At 40.5% G+C, this 25,391-nt stretch overlaps 1 protein-coding gene across 1 annotated transcript in view; it reads left to right on the plus strand.

Annotated features, from left to right (window-relative positions):
* The window catches only part of bicc1a (BicC family RNA binding protein 1a), a 56,974-nt gene extending 31,880 nt beyond the window's left edge, over positions 1-25,094 (plus strand). Inside the window, exons 7-21 of the mRNA XM_085296517.1 lie at positions 4,105-4,287; positions 7,608-7,859; positions 9,423-9,554; positions 12,947-13,151; positions 14,769-14,930; positions 15,154-15,326; positions 15,430-15,571; positions 17,355-17,508; positions 18,676-18,835; positions 18,941-18,980; positions 19,204-19,358; positions 19,548-19,710; positions 20,027-20,190; positions 20,512-20,611; positions 21,927-25,094. Coding sequence (XP_085152643.1) covers positions 4,105-4,287; positions 7,608-7,859; positions 9,423-9,554; positions 12,947-13,151; positions 14,769-14,930; positions 15,154-15,326; positions 15,430-15,571; positions 17,355-17,508; positions 18,676-18,835; positions 18,941-18,980; positions 19,204-19,358; positions 19,548-19,710; positions 20,027-20,190; positions 20,512-20,611; positions 21,927-22,054 — 2,313 coding nt within the window. The 3' untranslated portion in view covers positions 22,055-25,094. The remainder of the gene's footprint in view (positions 1-4,104; positions 4,288-7,607; positions 7,860-9,422; positions 9,555-12,946; positions 13,152-14,768; positions 14,931-15,153; positions 15,327-15,429; positions 15,572-17,354; positions 17,509-18,675; positions 18,836-18,940; positions 18,981-19,203; positions 19,359-19,547; positions 19,711-20,026; positions 20,191-20,511; positions 20,612-21,926) is intronic.
* Positions 25,095-25,391: the final 297 nt, after the last annotated feature.

The raw sequence follows: 25,391 nt of genomic DNA on the forward strand, positions 1-25,391 counted from the left end.
GTTTGAAACGATGTATAACAAATAATAAGAGTATTGCCCTAAATTTACCTCCACCTATGCCGTTTCCTGTTTTCCTTTGCCTTTGGCTGCTCCACCGGAGTACATTTGACCAGGCAAAATTTCAGCTGGACTGCAGTATCCAAGTGTCCATGTCTTGATCCTCTGGTCAACTTGGTCTCTCCAGCTTGTGTCATCTGAAATACTGTGCTTACCAGCACCAGCATGTCCAGTACTATTCGATAATTACTTGACATGAAGTTAAAATAATTAAGGACAAAAGTTTAAGACAAGAAATAGTCACATAAACTAGATTTTAAAGAATATTCTAAAGGACATTTGAAAATGTGTAAATCATGACCATGCTCAAGAAAATGTCAAAATTAGGACAGTCGAGTCAAGTCGCGCACCTAATCCTTCAGTGGAAAAGCTCCAACCTTTACAGTAGGTAAATATGTGGCCCAGGCATAGTTTCAACACTTCGTCTAAGCCACAAGCACCATTCCCTACTTATTCCCAGTCCACTTCCCAAGAACAATTGTAAAATAAAAGCATGAGCAACGCTCCCTCTGGCAAGTCTATCTCAAACCCATTTTCTAGCATTTTTTTCCATCTTCAGTTTCATTCTGACGGGAAGCCCAACCTTCAGCTTCATCTCTGAGAGCAAAAAGACCTCGTGTGCTTGTGTGACCTACTACATCTTTAGACTTTTACTGTATTTCAACACCACAGCAGTTGTCTAAAGTGAGCACATTCCTCTGCTATGAACTGACCAAAACTAACATGGCGATGTGTGCTTTTGAGAAAGACAGAGTGAGTGTGTGCTGGAGGGAAAAGACAGGAAGACAAGGTCACGCTGGATGTTGTTGCAGTGCGTACTGGCAAATGTCTGCATGCATGTACCCATATCTCTCCATGTTTAATGGGTGTTTTCATAAGCAACAAATCAAATCCCAGATCATCTGCTTTCTTTGCTATGGATGAGGGGAAAAGAATAATCAAACCGAACCATACCAGTGTTGTACAAAGAACCACAAAGAGTTTTGTGTCCTCGAGAGAAGACTCAGTCAGCGGACAAGTGAGCTGAATAATAAGAGTTTCCTCTCCTGTCTGTCAGCTTGGTGTCTTTCAGTGGAAACCTTGATACTTACCTAGTCCTGGAATAGCCAAACATATTGTATGTGCTGTCAACAGTGTTATAAATTTGACATCCAGTTTAAGGCAGCTGTCGATGAAGGAGTGTTATAGTTTGTGCTCGGGCATGATTAGCGATCAGGCTACATGCGCCCACTTCTTAAAGCAGATTAGGGCACGGTTCGCTTGACTGCACCGTGGCAGAGCAGTCACGCTACTCAAACAGCCGGGCACAGTACAGATCGCCTAACATTGTATACATTTCATCTGGTCAGCGTTAGCTTCACACTGAAAATGTCAACATACTTTAGATGTTTACGTGGTATACCTGCGTCCTGTAGTCATCACCGACTTGGATTCCATCTCACCAAACAGAATATTTATACAAAGCCTTGGACGTGCCATCAGAAGCTGTATCCCTGTTTGCCTGGAGACAAATCAATGGCTTGATTTAGTTTTGTTGACATCTTTTATAATGTGTTAAACTGCTACTGTAGTAACTTTATCTTGAGGTGGAGTTTTTCCCCTCTCAACACCTCGCCCTGTCCCGCCTCTTATCCCCTCTGAAAATATCTCGAAGTGTCTACATTTTAATTTAGTTTTAGTCATTTGACTTTTTATATTGTTTATATTTTCATAATCTCCTCCCCGGTGCTCCTGTGGTTCATTTTTCCATTTCCAGCTCTGACAGTCTGCCATACTTCTTTCACTTGGTCAGAAAGTTGGATCAATATTTAAAAAAAAAAAATCACAGTAGAGAGGGGGAAAAGGGGGGAAAAACGAACCATGATTAAGTTTTTCTGGTATCAAGTATTTTTGTTGCACCAGTGTTTATCTTTTCAGTTTCACATCAGTAATTCTGGCTTGGATTAAACTCAAAAGTCAGAAGGTCCAGACAAAACAAGCCAGGTGTGTAAACACACTCAGACTGATTATTGAAGGGCTAATCTTTTTCTTTTTTTTTTTTCTTTCCCTACATTTGGTGTGAAGTCAGCAGATAATTCATCACCCTGGATCTGTTAAAATATAAAGGAAAACTGTCCTCCACGTTTTCTAAAGCCCACTAAGTGCCAGAGCTTGTCTAATTTCTTAAAAGTTAATTGTTAAGATAACCTAAGATGCATTTCTGGGCTCACCCTCATCATCTAGTGCATGCCGAGTGGCATCGATCTTGAGGGAGGGGGAAAAAAGTGGACTCGACGGTTATTTCGAATCTTTTTCTTTTTTAAGTTGTGTTGAAATTGAAAAATTCCACAGTAAAATGCATGAGGTTAGAGAGTTTACCTCAGTTTCTTGTCCTCCTACATAACTCCTACAGTTATGGTTGCTAGTTAGACAGAGTACTATCTTCTGGGTGGGCATTAGACCACATCCTCCCCAGTCGTCTTCTAAAACCAGAAGTGGCTGGTTTGTTCCTGCATTAGCAATGCAGCTAAGGGAGAATCATGTCCCTTAATCATTCAGACACACCGCAGTGGACCTACAAGGTCTGCCGTACTTCTGATGCCTTCTTGGGTGGAGATCTGTTTGACTCTGTAACAAGCCAGTTGTTGAGGTGATGGATTCTTGGGGGATTTAATGTGGCTTTCGGAGATGGAGCTGGCAGGTAGGTGATGAAAGGTCTAGCTAGTTGCGTTACCTCAAAGATATTTTCATTTTTCTTCATCCCTCACCCTTATGTCAGGACAAGTGAGGCCTTTGAACAGCACTTTCTGTTTGAATACATGTGAAACCCATATTTGCCAAGCTGTCCTTTTTGAAAAAAGCTGAACTCAGCTCCGCCGTGAAAATCAGCCTATTCTTCATTCAGTTCTCGACTCCTGCTGGTCTGCTTGTCCTCCCTTGCATTTCCCTCAGTGCTGACCTAAATTTCTCGAACCCTCGGAGAGCGAGTGCTGAAACGTGATATAAATGTAAGGCCAAGCGCATATGGGACTGATCAGGGATGCATTTCTTTGGTCAGAGCAATTCATGCTGCTTGCCCTTCACTGGCAGCCAAAACCATAGTGGCGCTCTGCCCAAGAGTCAGTGTTTGGATAAGTGTGTGCGTGTGTGTGTTCATTGTCTTTATGAGTGTGTATATGTGCATTCCCTTCAGTTTTTCTGTATAAGGGTGTGCCTGTGTGATTTATCTCTCTTGTGTGTGTGTGTATATATAAGCATGTGTATGCATAAAGTAAAGTTGTCAGCATCTATTCTCTTTGAATGAAGGCTGTGACACAAATGACAGGAACTGTTATCTGTTGCTGGTCCTGTGGTTTAATTCAGTGACTTGATGTATGAGAATTAATGTATGAGAGTGAACAGGCCATGGACCACTAATGTTTTAAATTTTAAACCATAGTTGGATGTTTTCGTGTAGCCATAATGATAAAATGATGAAGAATTTTATTTCTTTTTTTTTTATGTTTTTTTTTTTTTTTTTTTTTTTTTTTGACCCTGTAGCATTTTGCTGCTTGCAGACGTTGTCTTTTTTTCTATTCTTTTTTTTTTTTTTTTTTTTTTTTTCCTTCTTTTTGCTGCCGGTGCTACTCCACTTCATTTTGACTACCTTCCCCAGATTTATTTATTTGGCCTGACAGATTTACATACCAAGTGTTGCCACCTTCTGTTAAATGAAGGATTGTTATGGCTGTGTGTCAATTCACATAAGTCTTCAGTATGTGAAGAAATCCCCCTTTTCCTTATGCGTTTTTACTTAATCGGTGTAAGTCACTAATGTTTTGACACCGGCTGTTATGTTCTTTCTGTCATAATTTTTTTTGAAGAGGGGGGAAAAAAATCTGGTTCCACATGTTTTATATTTTTTCCTACAGAAGCCATAACAGTTTAATAATAAGCTCCAACACTCTGCAGCATTTCAGCCACCATCACTATGCTTCCACATGTTCAAAGACGATGGTTGTCGCTTACTGTTAATACCTTCCCTTCCTCTGTCCTCCTCCTCCTTCCACCTGTCCCGTCACGTTACAGGAGCTGCTACCTCTTGTGCTGTCTTTCGAGCTCCCTGCAATCATGCAGTCTGACCCCAGCTCGCCCACTGTGCAGCACATCTCGCAGACCTACAACCTCACAGTCTCCTTCAAGCCCCCGACACGTCTCTATAGAGCCACAGGTGTTGTTCGCGGCTCACAGAATAATGCCAACGCACTCAAGGTAAGAAGGATCTCACGGTTTAGAAGTGACGAATGGTCTGTGGCATTTGAGGGTTGTGTGAAACAGATGGTCAAGGCTTTTTGTTACTAATTAATAAGAAAATTATGGAGTAAAAAATGCACATTACAACTTTCCACAGACTAAAGCGATAAAAAAGTACGACATTGTAAAACATGAAATGCATGAAACCAGCAAATGCTTACATTTTATAGCCAGGAACCAGTGAATATTTAGCTGTTGACTCATTAGTCTGTTTTAAGCATTTCCTAATACTGCACCAGCTGTATTAATAATTTAAACTCTGTAACGTCACCTTTTTACTTTGTGGCAAAATTATGGAAAGGCCAAACAGCCCTTGTGTGTCCTGTAAAATATGCTTGAACTCTGACCTCTGTACTCCTTCTCAGTCATTTCAGTTCTGTAATATTTTAGCGAATCCATTTACATGTTGAACCACGCGCCCAAAAAAAGGGTTTCCTGAGCCACGCGTTAAGGCCCACCAACACTTTCGGCATGCCTCACTTTTCTCATATAAACTGCTTCATTACATTCGGCACCACAGGGGCAAGAGAGTGCTGAGAGATTTTTGGTCACTCAAACTGGACGGCTGCTAGTTTAGCTCTCCACTGCAGGGGAGACTGTGTCCCACTACTGTATCAGCAAGTCCACAAGCTCCCCTCAAATGAAACTGTACTTTAAATTAGTCTCTGAGTTTCTTGCAGTTTTTTTCTGCTGCTTGTGTATGTTCGTAATCATACTGTATGTTTCCTATATATAAACATACAGAGATGTATTTCCTCAACAGGCATCTGGCTTAGGATAGTGCCAGGAAGGTTTCTCATAAATCTCTGCCAAACAAATCATAGCCACCATTCCCCCACCCCACTACCAAGCTTTAGTTAACAACGTGGAGTTAATTTTAGTTTGCCAACAGTTGCGTTTTGCATATGTGCATTTCTGCGTTCATTTATTCATCAGTGCCAGTGCACTTTTATTTGGATTTGTATGCTTGTGTGCATTTGTGTGTTCCTATGTACAGCACATGTGTTCATATGCAGAAACATTGCCCCTGAGTTTGCGGTAGGTCTGAGGGGTCAGTCAGGACTGGGAAGAATGCCAGATGAAAGCTGTATGCTATGTTGTGTGGTGGCGTGAGACCCTTAGTGGTTTTGGCAATTCTTAAAGGTGCTCTATGGATTGTTGTCTTATGTTGGCCACAGTGTGCAGATTCCTGTAGAAGAGGGGAAATGACATACTTTACAAGGCCAAGTGATGGCTTGCAGAGACTGCAAAGAATGAGACTGTTAAGATGGCCAGCACAGTTTAAAAAAAAAAAAAAAAAGCAATAATTTTCATTGGTTATATAGAAAACACTGGTGCTTTCTCTGAGAAAGCACCAGCTTTGCTTTACTGCTCTGTGAAACAATTACTTTGTAATCTGGCCTGGATACTGCTTAAAATGAAATGTTGTTTTAGCCTCTTGTTCGCTTATCTTTTTTCTTTTCAAGACTAACAATTCATCACATCTTTACTTTATTTAATATGCACTGTTTTATATTCATATTTAAAAAATGCAAATTGCTAGTTATAGTCTTGTATTCTTGGCAAAAATATTGTTCTCTTGCAACGAGTATGCATCCAAAATGAGATGCATTATTTAATATTCCTGCCTGAAAAGTTAAATCGATGAATGGATTTGCGTTTATTTAGAAGTTATCAAAGGCCACAGTCAAACATTTATTGGCGGTTCCTCATGAGAGGATTCATGGCTTCGCTAAGTGTCTTTGTATTATGGATTGAATACTAAACAGTAATTTGATAACTTGCTATCATAGACAGAATAGTTGTTTTTTTGTTTTTTTTTGTAATGACTGCACTTAATATACACAAATGTTTCTGTAAATAAGCTAATAGCACCAAGGCACACACAAAATCCAAGTGGTGCTTAACATCAACACATTAACACATGCTGAACAAGTTGAACAAGTTGGCTGCTTGGTTCATTGAGACTGTGGATGCCAACACTATGAAATGTACATTATTGAAGTATTAGTATAACCTATGAATTGCTCTGTATAATTTCACAGGTTGTCTCTGATCTAAATCTTATGTGACTCCTTAATTTGTAACTACCATATTTGTTTAAACACAGATGTTCCAATGATGCCACGTGTGTGTGTGTGTGTGTGTGTGTGTGTGTGTGTGTGTGTGTGTGTGTGTGTGTGTGTGTTCCTCACCTTTCCTGCATGAGAAATAGGGAGGGCTGGATTGGCAACTACAAAGGAAAGTCAAGACAGCATTTTGGGTGCAATTTCAGGAGGACTCAAGTAGAAAGAGGAGCCATTCATAGGAAGACTAAGATGAAATCCATTAAAAGAGCTAAATCTCAAAGAATGATCAGATGGCTATCATGCATAACAATTTACAGCAGGGAACATTTTTCTGTTTTTCAGTTGCCTTAGCAGTCATGCGAAGAGTTTTCACGGGACAATGTCCCGTACAATGCTCAAAGAAATTGCAAAATACCCAAGAGCTACATCTGAGACGACGTGCCTCAGTTAGCATGTTAAAGTTCATGACAGTCCAATTAGGAAAAACGCTGAACAAGTATGGCTTATTTGGGAGGCTTGCCAAGAGAAAGCCTTTTCTCTTTAAAGAAAACATGGCAGTGCAGCTTAGGTTTGCAGCATTTCATCTGAACAAACAACAAGACTTCTGGAAGAATGTTCTTTGGACAGATGAGACGTGATCTCCAAAGTGGACATGTCTAACTAAAATGCAGAGCGCCACGTTTGATCAAAACCGGCTGGTCAACACAAACACGCCATACCGTCTGTCAAGGATTGTGGTGGAGGGGTGACGATTTGGGCTGGTTTTGCAGCTACAGGAACTGGGCACATTGCAGTCATCGAGTCAACCATGAACTCCCCTGTACAGCAGAGTATTCTAGGGTCAAATGTGAGGCCATCTGTCTAACGGCTAAAGCTTGGCTGAAATTGGGTCGCGCAACAGAGCAGTTATTCCAAGTACACCAAAAAATCTATATCAGAATGTCTGACATGCTGTGGCAGGACCTTTTAAGAAGGCTGTGAGTTAAAGAATATCTGCAAGCTGTGAACTGAAAAAGCACTGTAAAGAAGAGTGGGGCAAAACTCTTTGTTATTGTGTAAAGCATGGGATTTGCTTATTTTTGCACACGACTGCAGAGAATCCTGTGAAAAATGGTTTGTTTTTTGTGTTTTTACTTTTAAATCTAATTGGTGATTATCCTGTGAGATAAAATATGCTAAAATATGTTTTCTTTTGTAATCCCTGTTCAGAGAGGTACAGCTCTGCTACTGGAGCACCTGGCCGGTAGCCTGGCTAGCACTATCTCATTGACCACCCACCTGGACATCGCACCGCAGCACCACCTCTTCATGAAGGGACGCAATGGCAGCAACATCAAGCACATCACCCAAAGGACGGGAGCTCAGATCCACTTCCCTGATCCCAACAGCCCCCAGAAGAAATCTACAGTCTACATTCAGGGCACCATCGAATCTGTGTGCTTGGCACGGCAGTACCTCATGGTATTCATCTTCAGTGTGTGTTTAATTTATTGACAACTGAAAAAAAGAATGCTAAACTGCTAAGCCAGCCCCTTCCAACTTTGTTTTTGTGGTTAAGAGATGGCATTTGCGTTATATTCTTACATGTACAGATTCCACATACTGTGTGGTAGCTAGAATGGATGCCACTGTTTCATCAGTATCATCATGGTATGTGTGAATGATGCATGGGTTTTCAGATGTGAGTTAGGAAGTAAACCACGATTGCCTTGAGGGTTTTGAATAGCCTTGGGAGAGATTTGCTTGGCTCTAGTCGAGCTGCTGAAATGTCTGTCAGATAAACAAGAATCTGTAACCGACTCAAGGTTAGCACACATGGTTCATAGCTGCTACATACCTGCATGTAAGATGGACACAATTAGTTTGGCTTGACTTCTTTATGTCCTTTCTATGCCTTAAAAAAAGAAGAAGATCCTCATGGTAATGGGTTGACATGCTTTCTGTGGTAGATTCTAGTGGACTGGATATCAACCTGACTGTAATTCAAAGATTACGTTAAAGTTTGGACCAAAGATAGCACTTCATATTTAAATTTCACTTGGTTAAAATGCTCAGCGGTCATTCTTGTCTTGTTTCCCATGACCGCTGAGGCTACCCGAATCTTAAATTACTTAGGAGTATAATCAGAGGTCTGTTTCAGATATGTGTAAAAGTGATGGCTGTTTAATTACTGTTGGCTTCGGCTGAGCTGGTGTGTATATGACATCTCAGCTGTAAACAGCTTTGGCTTTCTGTTTGGACATCCATAATGTGGGGCAGTAATTCTGCAAGAGCTGCCTTCTCTTTGTCTGCGGTCTCCCAGTTGGCCCCAAAGACATTTAGCAAATGCCAGAGTTGTTTCAGTGACCAAACATGACTTTCTTTTGGAATTGAAATGGGACACACAAGAAGGAGCTTCTTAAGTGTCTTACACTGGTGAAGAGTAAAGAATTAAAAAAAAAAAAAAGATTAATAAGAGATGAGATGGAGAAGAGAGGAGAAACAAAAAGCAATGAGTGGGAGAGGATCGTAGAAATGAACAAAGGGCATAAAAAGGGCTAGGTGAGGTGCTGTAAACTAGATGCAGAATAGGCATACAGGAGTGGGAGAGGCCTCCTCGCGGTAGTGAACTGTGTGATTTGGCTTCTCATAGCCAGACTATAGATTATAGCTCCAATCTCAAGCCCCGTCAGAGCCAGTCTGGCTCTGCTCTCTGCTGCTAATTACACCCACTCACAATAGGAGCACTGTCCAGCTCTCAGCCCAAAATATAGATGTCTGTGGTGCTTGTGGTGGTGATCATGCAAAACAGATTGCTGTTGGCGGAATTTCCCAAACTCAGTGTGGGATGAATCCAGCACTGAATCTTGTATTTATTGGTATGACCAACTTGCTCTACAAATGGTATACTACTATTGAGAAACGGCTTATATTACTGGAGCACCAGTGCAAACTTGAAAGCTTTTCAAAGAGATTGGTGTGCAGCTGACATAAGAAAATGAACGTTTATTACAAATATGTATTTATTTTGTCTTTGCTCCACAGGGCTGTTTGCCTCTGGTATTAATGTTTGACATTAAAGAGGATATTGAGGTGGAGCCCCAGTGTATCACAGCGCTAATGGAGCAGCTGGATGTCTTCATCAGTATCAAACCAAAGCCAAAACAGCCCAGCAAGGTATGACTTCAAGCCCACACTCACACGGCACGGAAAGTTGGGATTTCAGGCACTGGTACTGACTTGGCTTTGAGAAAGGCAATTTAGTCTTTAAGCTACAGCTACTTCTATCCAAACCAAAATATTTTAACTGTTTCAATGGATTGTCACAAAGTGCTGAAACCTAATGACCTTAGTAAACCCCTGATCTTGCCTTGAGCATCATCATGTGGTTAATCTCTGTGGTTTCATGGCAGCAAATCCAAAGAATGGTTTTAAACCCATTCTTTGGTTTTTTAGAGGATGCATATTGTGTGTACATTGTGTTTTTTAAATTGATCGCGATGAGCCATTTTTGTTTTGTTTGGTTTTTTTTGGGGGGGGGGGACGACTCTTTGTATCCTCTATAGTCATATTAACAGTATAGTGTTATCGCACCATAAAGAACATAGAAACAGTTCCAAATGCTGCATCATCTATGGCTTATTAAGCTGGCTTTAGTCCATTTAGCTCACAGTCCACTTTTCTAGATGTGCTTTCAAAATAAACAAAGACCCACATCAAAATCAAGAATATTGTTATTATCAGATTTACTTCGAATGTAGTGGCAGTTAGCAAATGTTTGCATGCAAACACATCATTTTTATTATAAGCTTAAATGAGAAGCTCCTAGTGTTGTTTAAATTAAATAGTTATTTGTTTCCTTTTTTTTAACTAGGAGAGATTGTGTATCCAGGATCATGCTTCAACATTTCCAGTGGCATTAAAAATCATATTTCTAGAGGATATATTTACACACACATTCATACAAGCAAGTTATTCTATGTGCTTTCTATCGCATTCACACTCTGACGGCTGCATCGGGAGCAACCTTCCAATTAGGAGATGAACTGAACCACAGCAGCTCCTTAAATATATCCCTTCACAGTTTTGACTGTTGCATGTAAAAAGAGCATAACAAGACACTGGCTAAAAAGTGATCAGTGGCTGGATAAAGTACAAGAAATGCTCATTTTTTGAGGACTAAAACAGGCACCCATAGGAAACTGGACCACATTTCTATAATATTATGAACATCGTAGACTAAAGAAAGTGCCCCGTGTTATTACAGTGTATTTATTCTGCTGTCAACTTTTAGTTACCAGGTTTTATACTTCTCAATTTTTCTTCTTCTCAAAGAAAAAATAGGTTTGGGGGGTTCTTTTTGTTTTTAAAAGGAGCTAATTTTTCTTCTTTATGCATTTTACACTTGGGACTGTAATATGTACTTGACCGAGTAATGATTACTTTAGGAGGCAGCGTACAGACACAGTGTTGAGTGTCCTCCTCTGTAACACTAGCTGTGCACTGGTATTGACCGTTACAGAGCTCCTACCAGGCAAAATAACCAAATAAGAGTAATGTATTTACTTAACTAAAGAGAGGAAATATTCCATCCCAGCTGTTTGCTGCTCATATAGTTGCACACAGAGTAGATGTAGATTCTGAAAATGAAGCACACAGAAAAGAACCACTTGCTTACATGAATAAATGTTACACAGTGCCAGCATGTTACAGCAATGATAAAAAATTATAGCAAGAACGTTCTGAGTTTCGATCTCCCGGTTTGTTGGACTCTTTGTGTGGAGTTTGCGTGTTCTCGCAGTGCCTGCGTGGGTTTCCTCCAGGTGCTCTGGTTTCCGTGCACAGTTCAAAGACACGCTTGTTAAATTAACTTGTTTTTCTAAGGTGGCCGTAGGTATTCGTGTGAGCGTGTGGGGTTGTGATGGACTGGCAACCTGTACAGGGTGTAACTCATGCCTTGCCCTGCGGCAGCTTCAATGCACTCTACACCCCCCCACCCCCCACCCACTGCAAACCTGAACTAATTGAACGAGTAACAAAGTGGATGAATGCCTTAACCTTCAGCCAGTCTCATAATTGATTCAAGCATCTGGCATATACTACACTCAGTTTCCACAGTGGTCTTATCTTAAGAAATCACAACATGTATAATAGACTACATTAAAAAAAGCCAAACATCCAGTAAACATTAAAGTTTCGATGAAAATGTGTCCTTTTCTCCCATAGAAAAAGACAGCTGCTGTCCTACTTGTTCAAATGCAGCGTCAGAGAAGGGGAAAAAAACGACTGCTCGAGAAACAAATAAGCCACTGTTCCATTTCAGTTACTTTCCATCAAATGACAGCATGACATTGAAGTAAATTATGGATTGCCTTGTCATATTTCATCACTGCTAAAACTTAGAAAGGGAAAAACTGGATCCCTGTACCAACACAGTGAAGGGTTTTGGCAAGTCGGCATCTGCCACAGTGGGGAATCGCAGTCTCTCCTCTGCACAGCCTGCCATGCATGTTTCATCTGCTGGACAGGGCCACTCTGTTTTTTTTTTTTTTAGTAGGAAAAGCTGAAGCATAACAAAAAGTAAGTGGCTTCATTCTTGGTAAATTAGGTAGAAATTTGGAGTTAAGCTCAATGACCTTTAATTAAATGTAGCTTCTATTAGTGAAATCTGTTACTCAATCTTTGGCACGCCTTTTTTGTATATACAATTGATCTAATGTTTATAATAGTCTGCTGTTGTACACGTAGTATTCCTAGTCATATTTCACTGTTTGGCCTCAACCTGACCTGCTCATCAAGGTGCCTACGTCCCACCCTGAGTCAGGGCTCAATGCCCAAACCAGACGGGCCTGCGGGGACCGGTGTGGAAGTGCCAGTATAAACACCGACCCAGCCCAGATCCTCTTAAGAACCCTTCACTTAAACATTTTAATGAGGTGACAGAAATAATCCAAAAGGCCGGTCCAAATGGGTGCCACAGCCTGTCTGCTTCAATCACTTTGGCAGTCCTGTAGAGGAGGGTGTGCACGTGTGTCAGGGATATTCACCGCTGATTGAAAAAAAAAAATTCAGAAGCTCAATTTTGGCAAAATGCAAAAAGTCAGCACTTTGATTTATATTTGATGTTTGGTAAGATCGAATAAAGCAAGGTTTCCAGTCATTTCTTTCAATGATTCCAAATCTGATTGTGAATTTTGTGTTTTTCTGTTCTTTTTACAGTCTCTTATTTTCTTCTCTCATATCAGACAGATATGTTGATCAAGAAACACTCTCTCTCACTGTCGTTCCTCCCCCGTCTCCTTCTCTCTCCCACACTGCCTCAATGTTTATCCTTCTAATCTACCCTTAATTCCCTCTTCCTTCCTCACATTTTATGTTTGTCTTCTCCCTCAGCCTCCCTTTCACTCCCTATCTATGGTACCAACATTCCCTACCCTATCTCTCCCTTGCTCCTCCTCTTGCTTTTCTCTTCTGCCTCCTAGTTTCCTGTTTATTTCCATGTCCATCCCACTTGTTCCCGTTTTCACCGGTTTCTCATCGCCTCTTCCTTCTCTCTCGATCTCTCCCAGTCTGTGATAGTCAAGAGTGTGGAGAGGAATGCAGTCAACATGTACGAAGCCCGAAAATTCCTCTTGGGTCTCGAGAGCAATGGAGTGGTGTCTTCCTCACCCCCTGTGGCACTGAATGCTGGCACTAATGGTCCATCCCCATCTCTCATCTGCCCTGTTGGCCTGGACATCCTGGCCTCAGCTGGCCTGGGGCTGAGTAATCTTGGTAATGACAATGTTTAACTTGCTAAGAAATAATGCTAAAGAATATCTTTCTCTATGATTGGGGGAGGGTGAATAAGATGTTACCTTTTTATTTCGTGCACAAAATGCAACAGATTCAATTGTATCATGATAGAAGAACTAATATCTTCATGAATCAGTGTCATTCCCAAGCGTGTAACACAAAGTAGTCTCTTTTAGAATTTTCATTGGTTTACTGAATTGAAAAACACAATCCCCCTTTACATAAATCACAGCTGGTGACTCACTGCATCTCTATATGACCTTTACAGCAGGAGCTGTGTGGACGCAAGTCCAAATCTGCACATCTTTGATCAGTCAACCATCAGAAAATAACCTCGGTACACATGTAGTTGCAGCACTTTGAATAATTTATGAGTTTATGAATCACAGGATGATGAACGGTTCTTATCGCGTAGGAGTTTGTCTGCAGCGCTGACCTCAACATCTGAGCCCAACAGAGTCCAGAACTGTTGAGATTAGGGGACATTTTTGTTTCCATGGATGACTTTCAATTGGTTGTAAGAGTGCGTGCAGTGTATAACAAATCTTTAGTCACAGTTATCAGATTTTTGCATTCTTCTCATAAAAAAATTTGGAGATTCAGTCTGTTTAAAAAACAAACAAAAAAAAACATGGAATTTAGGACATGATTTATATATCAGAGGCAGTCGGAAAGGCAGATAGGATAAGCTGACAGGAAGTGGCTCATTCCTGTAAGCACTAGCTGGCAGTAGATCTGTTATCTGTTAGAAATTTAAATATAAATGCAGTATGTCATCAAATGGTAACCACAGCAAATCTGCATTACATTACTGGAATGTGTTTATTTTCTCCTACCACTGACTTGGACCATATGTGATAGTCAAGATGTTGAGTATGTATTTGTGCTGAGAATTTTCTGAGATAATGGGTTTATTTTTGTTATAATTTTGGAAAACCTAGCACAAATGTTTTAGCATATCTTCTGTTAGTTTTGATGAGCATGTGTTCAGTTTATGATCGGATTGTCCCCCCTAGAAAATGAGATTAAAGATTGGCTGCAAAAAAGCTCAGTGTGCCAGGAGAGTGCCCGTACAGTAGAAATCTTTTTTTGCTGTTTCATTTAAACTCAGGGGCCCCGGGTGAAGCTGTGGACGGCCACATCCTGGCCTTTAGTAATTGCTACATGCTTTTCTTCTTCAGATTACAGACCAGTGTGCCAGAAGAATCCCTGGCCTTATTCCTGGAGCCAAAGTAGCCCCTTGTTAAAGCCACAGACCTGCTTCTTTCTGTTTTCATACACTGCGTTTGGGTTAAGACACCAAGCACCACATTGTTGGTGTTCTCGATACCATAGTTTTATTGGGTATGAGGACACACTAGACGTGTACTTATGCATCCATGACCTTGTAGAAATTTAAGAAATTCTTGCTCTCATTTGCTGTTGGGTTGATGGCAGTTTGATGGAATTCCAGTTAAATAGCTGGAAGACCAAGATTTTTTTTTTCTTAGTGCAACTTATGATTAGCTTAAAAAATGCACTTTGACAGGACCACCACTGATCTATTCATATACTGTCTTCTCCTTTCTTTCCTAATTTCTTTTGGTTACCCTTTAGCCTTCCTGGGTGCAACAGCATCACACTCTCTCCCCAATTCTGCTGCCCCAAACGCTGTGCTGAACAGCTTGAACTCCTCCATGAGCCCTCTGCAGACCCCAAGCCCCAGTAACCCCACTCCTTCCCCCTCCCTCTGGCCAAGTTCACTCACCAGCACCCAAGGTTTGTATATAGTACTGCCAGTAGCTCTTATGGTAAATCTGTATTTAATTAATTTATTTTTTATTCACAAATTATGTGTCTTGATGCATGCTTGACGTGAAAGAGTAAAATCCTTACAAATGTCTCAATCTTTATTTTAATTTTTGGTAATTCAGGTAATGTATTACATGACAAAAAGCCCTGTAACATTTTTCTTATTACTTTGATATTTTGGAAACTTAAGGCTTCTCGTCTCAGCTGATGCTGCATCCTGCCACTCAGGCCACCCTGAGCAGCATCCTGCTGTCCGGTGTGCCAAGTTATACACCGAACACACCATCTCCTCCACCTGGCCTCGCCCCCATAGACAAGCAGCCCAACGGGGTCCCTGAGTGCACCCTGAATGGACATGTCAAGGTTGGGCCCTTACCAACTTTATATTGTATCACCTCGCTCTACGTTTTGAATGACTGTGATAATAATTATTTTTTATTTTTTGTGTGGGCATGCACATGTATAGCACTCTGGCTCAGTGTATGGGAGGATAACAACGGCGTCAATTGCAGAAAATGTCTTGAGTCCAGCTCCATGTGACTCAGTCCAGGAAGCCAGTGGCCACAGTCCATCAGAACCACGGTCAAGCAAGTCCAGCCCGGACGAAGGTATTCCTCAAATCATTGCAGTGTCCTTGTCACTGAACACATGTGATTTGTGGCTGGATCCATGCTTTCACATTTACACCTAACTCAGACATTACAGTCTTAATACTGCAGCAGATATTGAGTCTCATCAGAGCAGGCAAAGTTTTTCCAATTACATATTGTCCAATTTTGGTGTTACTGTTTGTTTCGGATCAGATCCAAGCACTCCTGGCCATTTTCCTCTGGCATCATTAAGACATTTTCACCCAGTGATCTGCTGCTTATTGTTTATTTCCTCTCTCAGACTATTCTCAATAAACACTTGAGATGGAGTAAGTAACACATCATTAGAGTCACATTTCTTCACCATTGTTTAAACAGTTTGAACTTCTTAAGGTCCTTTTGACCATGTGTACCTAAATGCATTGAGTTGCGGTTATGTGATACAAGTAACAAGCAACTGAAGAGGTGTACCTAACAAAGTGGTGTATGACTGTGTACTATATAAAATGGCTATTGAGAATAATATAAGATTAATTCTCTCTGCCAAGGAGGTCATGTGATTGGTTTGGTTTGTCTCAAGTTAACGCCCCTCTCCCCTCCCTGAGCCTGGTTCTTCCAGGGGTTTCTTCCTGTTAAAGGGGAGTTTTTCCTTCCCACTGTCACTAAGTGCTTGCTCAAAGGCGGCCACCTGGGTTTTCTTAATGTAAAGGCCTGGAGGTGATGTACAGATTTTTATGAACGTTTTTCATTCGTATCTTCACCGTTTTTAATTAAAACATTTAACTTGGCTAAAAAGTCATTTTGAAAGTGTGCACTTATTCACAACTGGGCACTTTTTGTGGTGAGTCATTTATAATAAACAAAGTCTTATGATTTATGTGTTGTTACAGCCTTGGACTGACAAAATGTTTGAGCTGTTAAAACTTTCAGCTCAGGTTTGTTGGACCTTAGCTTTGCAGACTTAACATAAATGTCCAAATCAGGATTTTCCACTTGAGATTTATGCAACCCTTAAACCCACTTTGAGGAAAATACCTTTATTGTACCCACGTTTTACTTCTCTATACTGTCCTCCTAACCTCATACGCTTTCTGACTACATTCACTGGAGCGGAGACAGATTAACTGCTGGTCTCCTCGCGGTTCAGAAAGGCCCTCGTTTCCTCTGTGTCTTACACTCGCGGTTTTCCCCTCAAACCTTCACTCTCACGCGTCTCGTTTTTCCCCGCTGTTTTTAAAGTTTGTCCTCCCCCGACGCGGTGTGTCCAGTTAAGTTTTCCTCTCCCTCCCTTACCACCTCCTGTGTCCCAGAATGTGTTTGCGCTGGCTTGCCTCGTACAGCTTAACTCCGCTGTGTCAGTTGAAGGTGTCTGGGGATATTGTTCAAACATTAAACCCCAGAGAACTTCGTTTAAGTGGCTGACATCATATTATTTTACAGTATGCGACCCATGTATACTCACACGTGCACATCCTGTTGCACAGAGCAGGTCCTTGTCGGGTTAAAAGCAGAGAAGCGGATGAAAAAGCACTATAATCACAGCTGGTGTGTTTTTAATTAATCTAGAATTCAAGTGAGACCTGTCACACTTGAATGCATGCACACATGCAGTACATATGCTCACAAGCTAAACATACTCATTCATACTGAATGACCCAGTCACTTCTGAGTGCAGGCTGTGTTATGGTATAAATTGAAATTGATGAAACCTAAGGTATTACAGCTATTGTTGTCATTATGTGTATTTTGTCTGCACAGAAAAAAGAGAATATTCACCATTTGTCCGTGTTTATTCCTTCAGGCTCTGACACATTTGTAGAAGTGGGCATGCCCAGAAGCCCCTCGCACTCCGCTAATGGAAGTGAGTTGAAACAGATGCTGGCGTCATGTAAGACATCATCAGGAAAACGACAGGCTGTGGAGCTCCTGCAGGGCACCAAGAACTCTCATCTACAGTATGTCTGAATCATTTATGACTTCTGTTGTTACTTTTTAGCATCTCTTTTACAGATCATGCTCCTAAAGTTTGATAGTATTCTTTAAATATTGATCTTTACAGACATTAAGATAAGCCCAGAAACAATGGGATCATTTTTATTTTTAAACAATAATAATGCATAAAGTCACAGACTATCCCAAACTGGAGCAACCAGCTGTGGTACGTTATACACATTATACTGGACAGCATTGTTATTATGATGGCTAACTCTATGTTTATAATAATCCCAGTACGTCAGCTGTTTTTGAAATGGTGCAGTGGGATCCATCAACTTTCCCTTGTTTTTTTCCATATAGATGCTCTGACAGTTGTGATGTTAATATCAAACATGGCCAAAGTTTGAAATAATGAGGTCTGCAAATGTGCAAGTAATCCCCTTTGAGCTGAAAGCTCAGGCTTCAGACTGTTTTAACTGCTTAGCTGTTTAGCGGTTTGGCTCTGTTTGATGTCAGTCAGAAGAGATATCTTTAACATGGTTATCTCAAGTGCGCAGCTCTGGCTGTGTGAGCACAGAAACCCCACCCAGCTGATCTTCATATTTTTTGTTTGAGAGAGACAGCCAGTCAGAAGAAAGTTGCATGAAAGGGAGCATTGTGTGTTGAATTGTGATTCATGCAAAATTACTAGAGTCCAAAAACTGTACTCTGCTGCTACAAATTCGAATATACATCAGCATTCATGAGAGCGAGCACTTTTCCACGAGTAGCTGCTAGACACGACTCAGCTTTACTCGGTTTCAGTCGTTTTCTATTAGAATTGAGTCAGGCACCTTATGTGACTCAGGTTGTAATAGCAAAGTCACATGATGTCATTGGTATGCGACACAAACGTAATAGAATAACGGAGGCCGTTAAGGCTCAGCCGCTTTTTGTTAAACCGCTGTGTTGTTGGGTTTTTTTGTACTTAGAACCCCGGCTGAGTAAGTACTAAAAAAGTACCTGGTGCCAAAAATGGAAAATCCTTAAAACCGAGGCAAGTCGAGCTGAGTAGATACTAGTGGAAAAGGGATAATGGAGATGCTAGTTACTAAAGGCCCTCTTTAACTGCCTGAGTGATCACGTCAGCAAAGGATGAGCTGAAGAAAGGTTATTTACTGATACAGTGCCTGTTTTAATTCCAACAGTTCTGACTGTCTCCTCTCGGACACGGAGTCCAGCTCATCAGACAGTCCTGTGGCAGATAAGAGGGCACCGGGGAGTGAGCGGGCAGCTGAAAGGGCAGCACAACTGAACGAGAGGGAGAGAATCCGATTGGCACCTCAGACCTCCTTTGCCAACATGCAGGTACACACACACACACACACACACACACACACACACACACACACAGCTAACATGGAAAGAGAGGCCATGGTTTTATTGGCTTTAACCATCTGTTGAATTTTACAGGCTTTTGACTATGAACAGAAAAAGCTACTGGCAACTAAAGGTGAGTTGACATTTTTGTGCCATCAAATAGTGCAATCAGTGTCATTAGCAGTGTGACATATAATTTAGTCCCCTTAAAAAAAATTACATTTATTTCTTTAGCCACAAAAACATCTTCACACTAAATATTATATAATTATATAATATTTAGTGTTTCTATAAAAGAATTATATAATTCTTTTATAGAAACATATTTGCATCACTGCTTTTCTGTATTCGCACAGCTATGTTGAAGAAGCCAGTAGTGACTGAGGTGCGCACTCCGACCAACACCTGGAGTGGTCTGGGCTTCTCAAAGTCCATGCCAGCTGAGACTATCAAGGAGCTAAGGAGAGCCAATCACGTCTCATACAAACCCAGCATGAGCACGACATACGAGGTCAGACAGAAATGAAAGTGTTTAACTTTCATTATCGTGATCAATATGTTCAATATCTTAGCATGTACTGATGTTGTGTATATTATAAGAAACATTATTTGCCTGACTGTTGTTTTAGTAGACAGACGTTTGTGTTCTGTATTGGGATGTACAGAATTCAGTCTGAACTTGTTTCTTTTTGGTCCTCAGGGTTCCCCACTGTCGTTGTCTCGATCCAGCAGCCGGGAAGGCGTGGGGAACGGGAGTGACTCTGACAACTGGCGTGAGAGGAACGCCACCAGCAACGGCCTAGCAAGCCACACAGAGTTCGCCTCAGCCGTCAGCAGTCCAAAGAGGAAACAGAACAAATCTGGTCAGTAAATTTTTGTTGTTTTTGTCTTCAAATAATGATGCTGATTAACAATGAAATGAAAGAGAACAAAATAAAGATTTAAAATGTCATTGTGAGCACTCTTGCCTCTGAATTTGATGGTTTTGCTTGTAAGAGTAATATACTCAATATAGCACTCAGGGTTGGCACGTTAAAGTCTAGTGAAGCTGCCAGTCTAGTTAATCTGCAGAACAGATGGTCTCAGTCAAAATGGTCCAAATTTTCATCTCTTTAAGTTAAACATTGTTTCATTACCTGACTGAATGAAAGAAATGTCTCTTTTTAAACTGTCTTGTAGCTGCAGAACATTTCCTCAGCAGCAGCAACTACATGGACTCTATTTCATCAGTAACGGGCACAAACGGCTGCAGCCTGAATTCGTCTCTGAAAGGCTCAGACCTGCCCGAGCTTTTCAGCAAACTGGGCTTGGGGAAGTACACGGACGTCTTCCAGCAACAAGAGGTAATCCTGATTCTGAACCAAGTTTTTATCGCACAAGCTTTCATCGTCTTCCCTGGTTTAACTGTAGGGGTGGACGTGTGGGTGTGCCAGACCATTACTTCTGTCCAAAGTGAAATATCCCTGTCATTATTTGTTGTTGCTATGTTACATTCATAGTTTAATTAATTTTTCCTTAACAAGCTGTAGAATTGCATTCGTACATCAAATATTACTGCTTGCATGGCAGGGAGGATATTATGTACATGACCATTAGTCTTGACATTTATGTTTGAAGATCTTTTCTAGATTAAGGTTGTTAAACTGGCTCGTTGCTGCTTCTAGATTGACCTCCAGACATTCCTGACACTCACAGACCAGGACCTGAAGGAACTGGGAATCACCACCTTTGGTGCCCGTAGGAAAATGCTGCTCGCTATCTCGGGTATGGAAAAAAAAAAATTCAGAAAGAGCATTCTCTTGTTGCATTTTATCTTTCTCTGTGCTGTCAGCTGCATGACACTGCAAATAAAACATTTGCATAACAACGCAGAGATACCCACGTTGGTCTTTTCCTGTGCCGATAATCACTCGTACCAGCACGAGCTTCATTCTGCCAGCTCACCTTTGCTGAAGGCAGTTTCATTAATGGTTTTTTTTTTTATGTTTATTGTTTTGTCTGAGTGGATCCCAGCAGTCCAAAAGATAAATAATAAGTTCATATCTCAAAGTTCATAGGTGGTTCTTGTTGTCAGCAAGCCAGAATAGAAGTTAAACTGGTCAGATTTCTGAGAGGACATGCTGCAGTAATTTGCAGCAGCAGCAATAAATGGGATTCAAGCAAATTCTTCTCTGATGAGTGTTTCGGTATTTTCCCAGCTGCTCCAGCTGCCTGTCTCATGCTGATGCAGACTCTTCCCTGTTGTTACACTTGATCTAATGTGAATGTGGTGGGTGTCACACTTCATTACTGACATTATAATAGCCTGCACGAGTTAATCATGTCTGTGTTGGGATCATGAGCTTCCTGTCATGGTTATTGTTTAAATGTTCAGTTCACAAACGTCTGACCAGAGTCAGGGTTGACAGCGAGGGCAATGAGGGGAAATGTGGAGGTCAGCACTATGATTATTAAGGAAGCAGAGGGATCCAAGGCCAGGATCGGTTTTGCTGCCTGTCGCCTCAGCCAAGTCGAGGTCAACTTTCATCTCCGCTGACCGACTCTAGAGCTTGAAAACTGCATATTGCGCATCTCTGTCTGTCTTTCTGTGTTTTTGCTTCTCATAAAAAGATAGAATACCAGTCAAGGCAATCCAGGTTTTAACTTCCTGCTGGTGTGCCAGTAAAAAGAGCTGCTGGAGCGAGCTGCCTGCCTCCAGTAATCATACTGAAGGTTTATGCTGGCACCGACAGACTGCGGCTATCATATGAATAACTGAGAGATGCCAGGGTGTTCTTGAGACATTTTTATGAAATCATTTTGTCCAAACTGCTGTGTAAAAACAGATGGACACAAAGAGGGGTTTTGTTGATCTGAGCAATTCTGTAGTGCTTTGAATCCAATTTTCTTGTCACTGTAGATCAGTGAAGGCTGCAGAGACATGGCAACATTCTCCACGGTTTTATTTATTTTTACTTTGATTTGCTGCAATTCCCATCGCAACAATGGAAGTTACCCCACATTAAACACTATGTTTGTATCACCTTTGCTGCTCCTGATGTTTTGCGGTTATCTTTTTTTTTTTTTTTCCTGCCCACAGAACTAAACAAGAACCGGAGGAAACTATTTGAGCCACCCATCAGGTCCTCCTTCCTGGAAGGGGGGGCAAGCGGCCGCCTCTCCCGCCAATTTCACGCTGAGATGGCCAGTGTCAGTGGGCGATGGTAGGCGCCTCCAGAGCTCCAGTCATCGGAGAACCGTCCATAAAGAAGACCAGAGTCCAGCATCTTAGAGTGACGTCTAGGTTTCAGTGGTTGTTTACCCTTTTTCAGCTTCAGCTGAATTGAGACTGTTCGCAAAGTTGCATTGCCATATAGCGCATTTATAAATACTTTTTTTTTAAAAGCCATAGTTTTACCTGAAGTGCCAACAACAACAAAAAAAGGGATTTCTCAGATACATGAAGTTCAGTGTTATTGCCTTATAAATCCACTAGTCTCTTGTTGAGCATTTATATATGAAGGGTGTGGTTTTGGTTCTGTCCAGTATTTCTGTCCACTTTTTGTTCAAGGGAACAGGCAGAATGATTAGTACATCATTTTACACATTGGTACTACCTGCATTTGTATTATGCTCTTGTATCAGTGACATGCACTTTAATAATACTAGATTTTTGCCTGTGAGAGCCTTATTCCTTAGATTGAAATGAAACTATGCATTTTTTTATTGACTTAAAGCACAGATGCATTTCTACCAAGCCAAAAGTAAGCACTTAACCAGTGACATTAGCACAGCACCAAATGAAGTAATAATAGGTCAGCGCACCTAAGCGGTGACTTGATCAACTTTAACACATAACCAAAGTAAATCTCATTGTGACCTTTGACTCCTTCAGTGTTTCGATTGGTGGACATTCCTCCGAGATCAGTGTTTGTGTTGAGCATCAGTTTCTCTTTCTAGACGAGACAAAAATAAGTATTTTGTATTCATTTTGCATTATGATTTTATTTTTTAGTTTTTATTACCATCTTAGGCAAATGAGTGGAATGTTTATTGGTAATCGGTTTACATATGTATTTTTTTATATTTTCATGAATGAGTGTCTATGATTATTTTGTTTTGTTTTTTGTAATTAGTTTGCTTGTAAGTTTTAGTTTTATTTCCTGCCCTTTAGTCTCTGGAGCCATAACATGGCTGTGCCATTAGACAGCAGCAGAGATGTGAGACAGTTAGGCAAAGCTTTGTAGGCCTCTTTGATTGTGTCAACAGGCAATTTTCTGTGGTTTTTCTTCTGTGTTTATAGTACTTGGTCTTTTGTTTTATCTTTTTTGCCAGTCATGGCCTCTCTGTGGCCCCTTCCATGTGCCTTAAATCTCCCAATCTGGTCTACTGTGTATCTGAAACTTTTTTTTATCTTTCTGTTAGCTTAGAGTTTCAGCTAGAGCAAGGAGAGGAGGCCTGTTAACAGAACAAGGCCTTGCCTTTAATAGTGAAACGTGCCAATATCCATAACTCATTTTTTTTCAGCAGGAAGAAATTTCGTTAAGAACACTAATATTTTGTTCTGACCTTACTTTCCAGATAGGAAGTGCCATCACAGAAAGAACCAGTTTTCCCACAGCCAACATGGTCTCATATTAATAGTTCTGCGAGACACAAATAGAGAACTAAGGTCACCAGAAGTACTGCGAGATCTAAGATGAAAACAAATAAAAATCTGGTATTTTCTACTATCAGTCATGTAATCTAATATCCCCAAAACCTGGTTAAGCAGTGTTTAATAAAGTAACAGAATTATGCATGCAGCGGCAGTGTTTATCACCAGAGCTTGTGTTTGCTCTGTAGCCCTGGATTATGTTCAGTCATGTGTTTTTTGAAAAGGAAAACATCCTTTTTTCCAGCAGTTCATTAACTTTGGATAACTCAAATGTTTTTTTGTGTAATGTTCTTAAAATATGTCTGAGCATTTAAACTACAAGAACATCCATCTTCCAATGATGAGAGCGTTTTTCAAGTGCAATTCAAAGCCTCTTTGTGAAGTCATTTTTCCTTTTTGTTTATATTTGCAGTACAGTAGGTTTAAAAGCTAAGACTGAGTAATATTCTTAGTTTAAATGAACAAGACCTGTATAAACTCTTAAAGTATGTACAAGACACTTCTGAAAAATTATCACTGCAAGTGCGTAAACGTTTATCTCAGCAGATTTAATTATGACAGACAGCAGCAGCAATCCTCGTATCGTTTCAAAGTAGTTGATCATTTATCACTTTTTTGTTTTAATTTACAGCGATTTAAAACCCTCATTTTTAACCACTTTTCCGTCCTATCTCGCATCCTATCCTATCTGACTTGAGCCATTCTCAATGTGGTTGTCAAGTTAGTAACACTACACTAAGTGATATTCTGACATGGTTGCTTATGCAAACCAGGTAAATTCTTGTTTTTGTTTTGTTTTTTATTGTTTTTGTTTTGTTTTTTTGAAGTCTTAAAGAAGATGAAGAAGGCTAAAGCTTAATGTAGAAAGGGATTCTTTATTCTACAAGGAAACCCGGAGCTGCTTTTGCTCCACATGGTACTACATTTAAAAAGAAAATAGATAAATAATGTTGAGCACTGATTCTCCCAGTGCTGTGACTCGTGTTCCTGCCTAGCAGACATTTGTTTTCATCCTTCACTTTTTTTTGGATGTGTTTGCTCGGAGGGCAATAGAGGTTCTTGTCTCATCAAGTGAATGTTTCAAATTTATATATATTGCCTTGATGATGCATGTTATTGCAGCTTGATCACAGATCAGTAAAGGGACTCACCAAGTCAAAAGGTTTACTGCTAGCTTGCCTAGTCTTTGCCCTTGATTGAATAGTTTCACAATTATGTCTTTGATTTGTTGTATTAGTCATATTAATATTCCCAAAGGGATTTATTTGAAGGAATCTTTGTACTGCAATCAAATGGTACATTTATAATGTAAATGTAAACCACTAAGGAAATGATGTATAACATAACTTTTGTACAACTTTTCATTTTTACAGTCATTGTTTTTGCGTGAGAAACGTACAATTCTGCACCATATTCCTAAGATGGATTCGTGCATAAACATTGCCATGTGGTCAACGCTCTGTTCACTGTGGCATCTGTTGATGCTGTTGTTATTCTAACTGTATTGTAGTACAGATATAAACTTTTCAGAGAATCTGTCAAGCAGGCAAAAAAATGTTTGTTCGAACATTCAAATGATATTATGAAGGTAATAAATGTATGCAAACAAAAGCGCCTTTTGGTTTTGTTTCCCACATAACACAGAAATGTCGAGTTTTGAAACTTTCTCAAGTCTGAAGCTACCAGGCTGTCCAGGCGCACAGTATCAGTGCAGTATTTCTAGAAAAGGGCTGTTAAACGTGGAGCCCGAGGGCCAGAATCGACCTTGCAAAGACTCCAATCCAGCACACTGGAAGGCTTTGGGGAAAATTTTTCTTCCTTATAAAGAAAGATAAAGAAATTGCACTTCTTTATCTTGTATTAAGAGATTTATGTTGACAAAAAGGAGTTTTACTCATCCGCCTTGGA

Source organism: Mchenga conophoros, linkage group LG13 (assembly GCF_057382185.1).
Source record: "Mchenga conophoros isolate Kocher_MC1m ecotype Shallow Benthic linkage group LG13, M_conophoros_male_GT1.1, whole genome shotgun sequence".
NCBI classification, from domain to species: Eukaryota; Metazoa; Chordata; class Actinopteri; order Cichliformes; family Cichlidae; genus Mchenga; species Mchenga conophoros.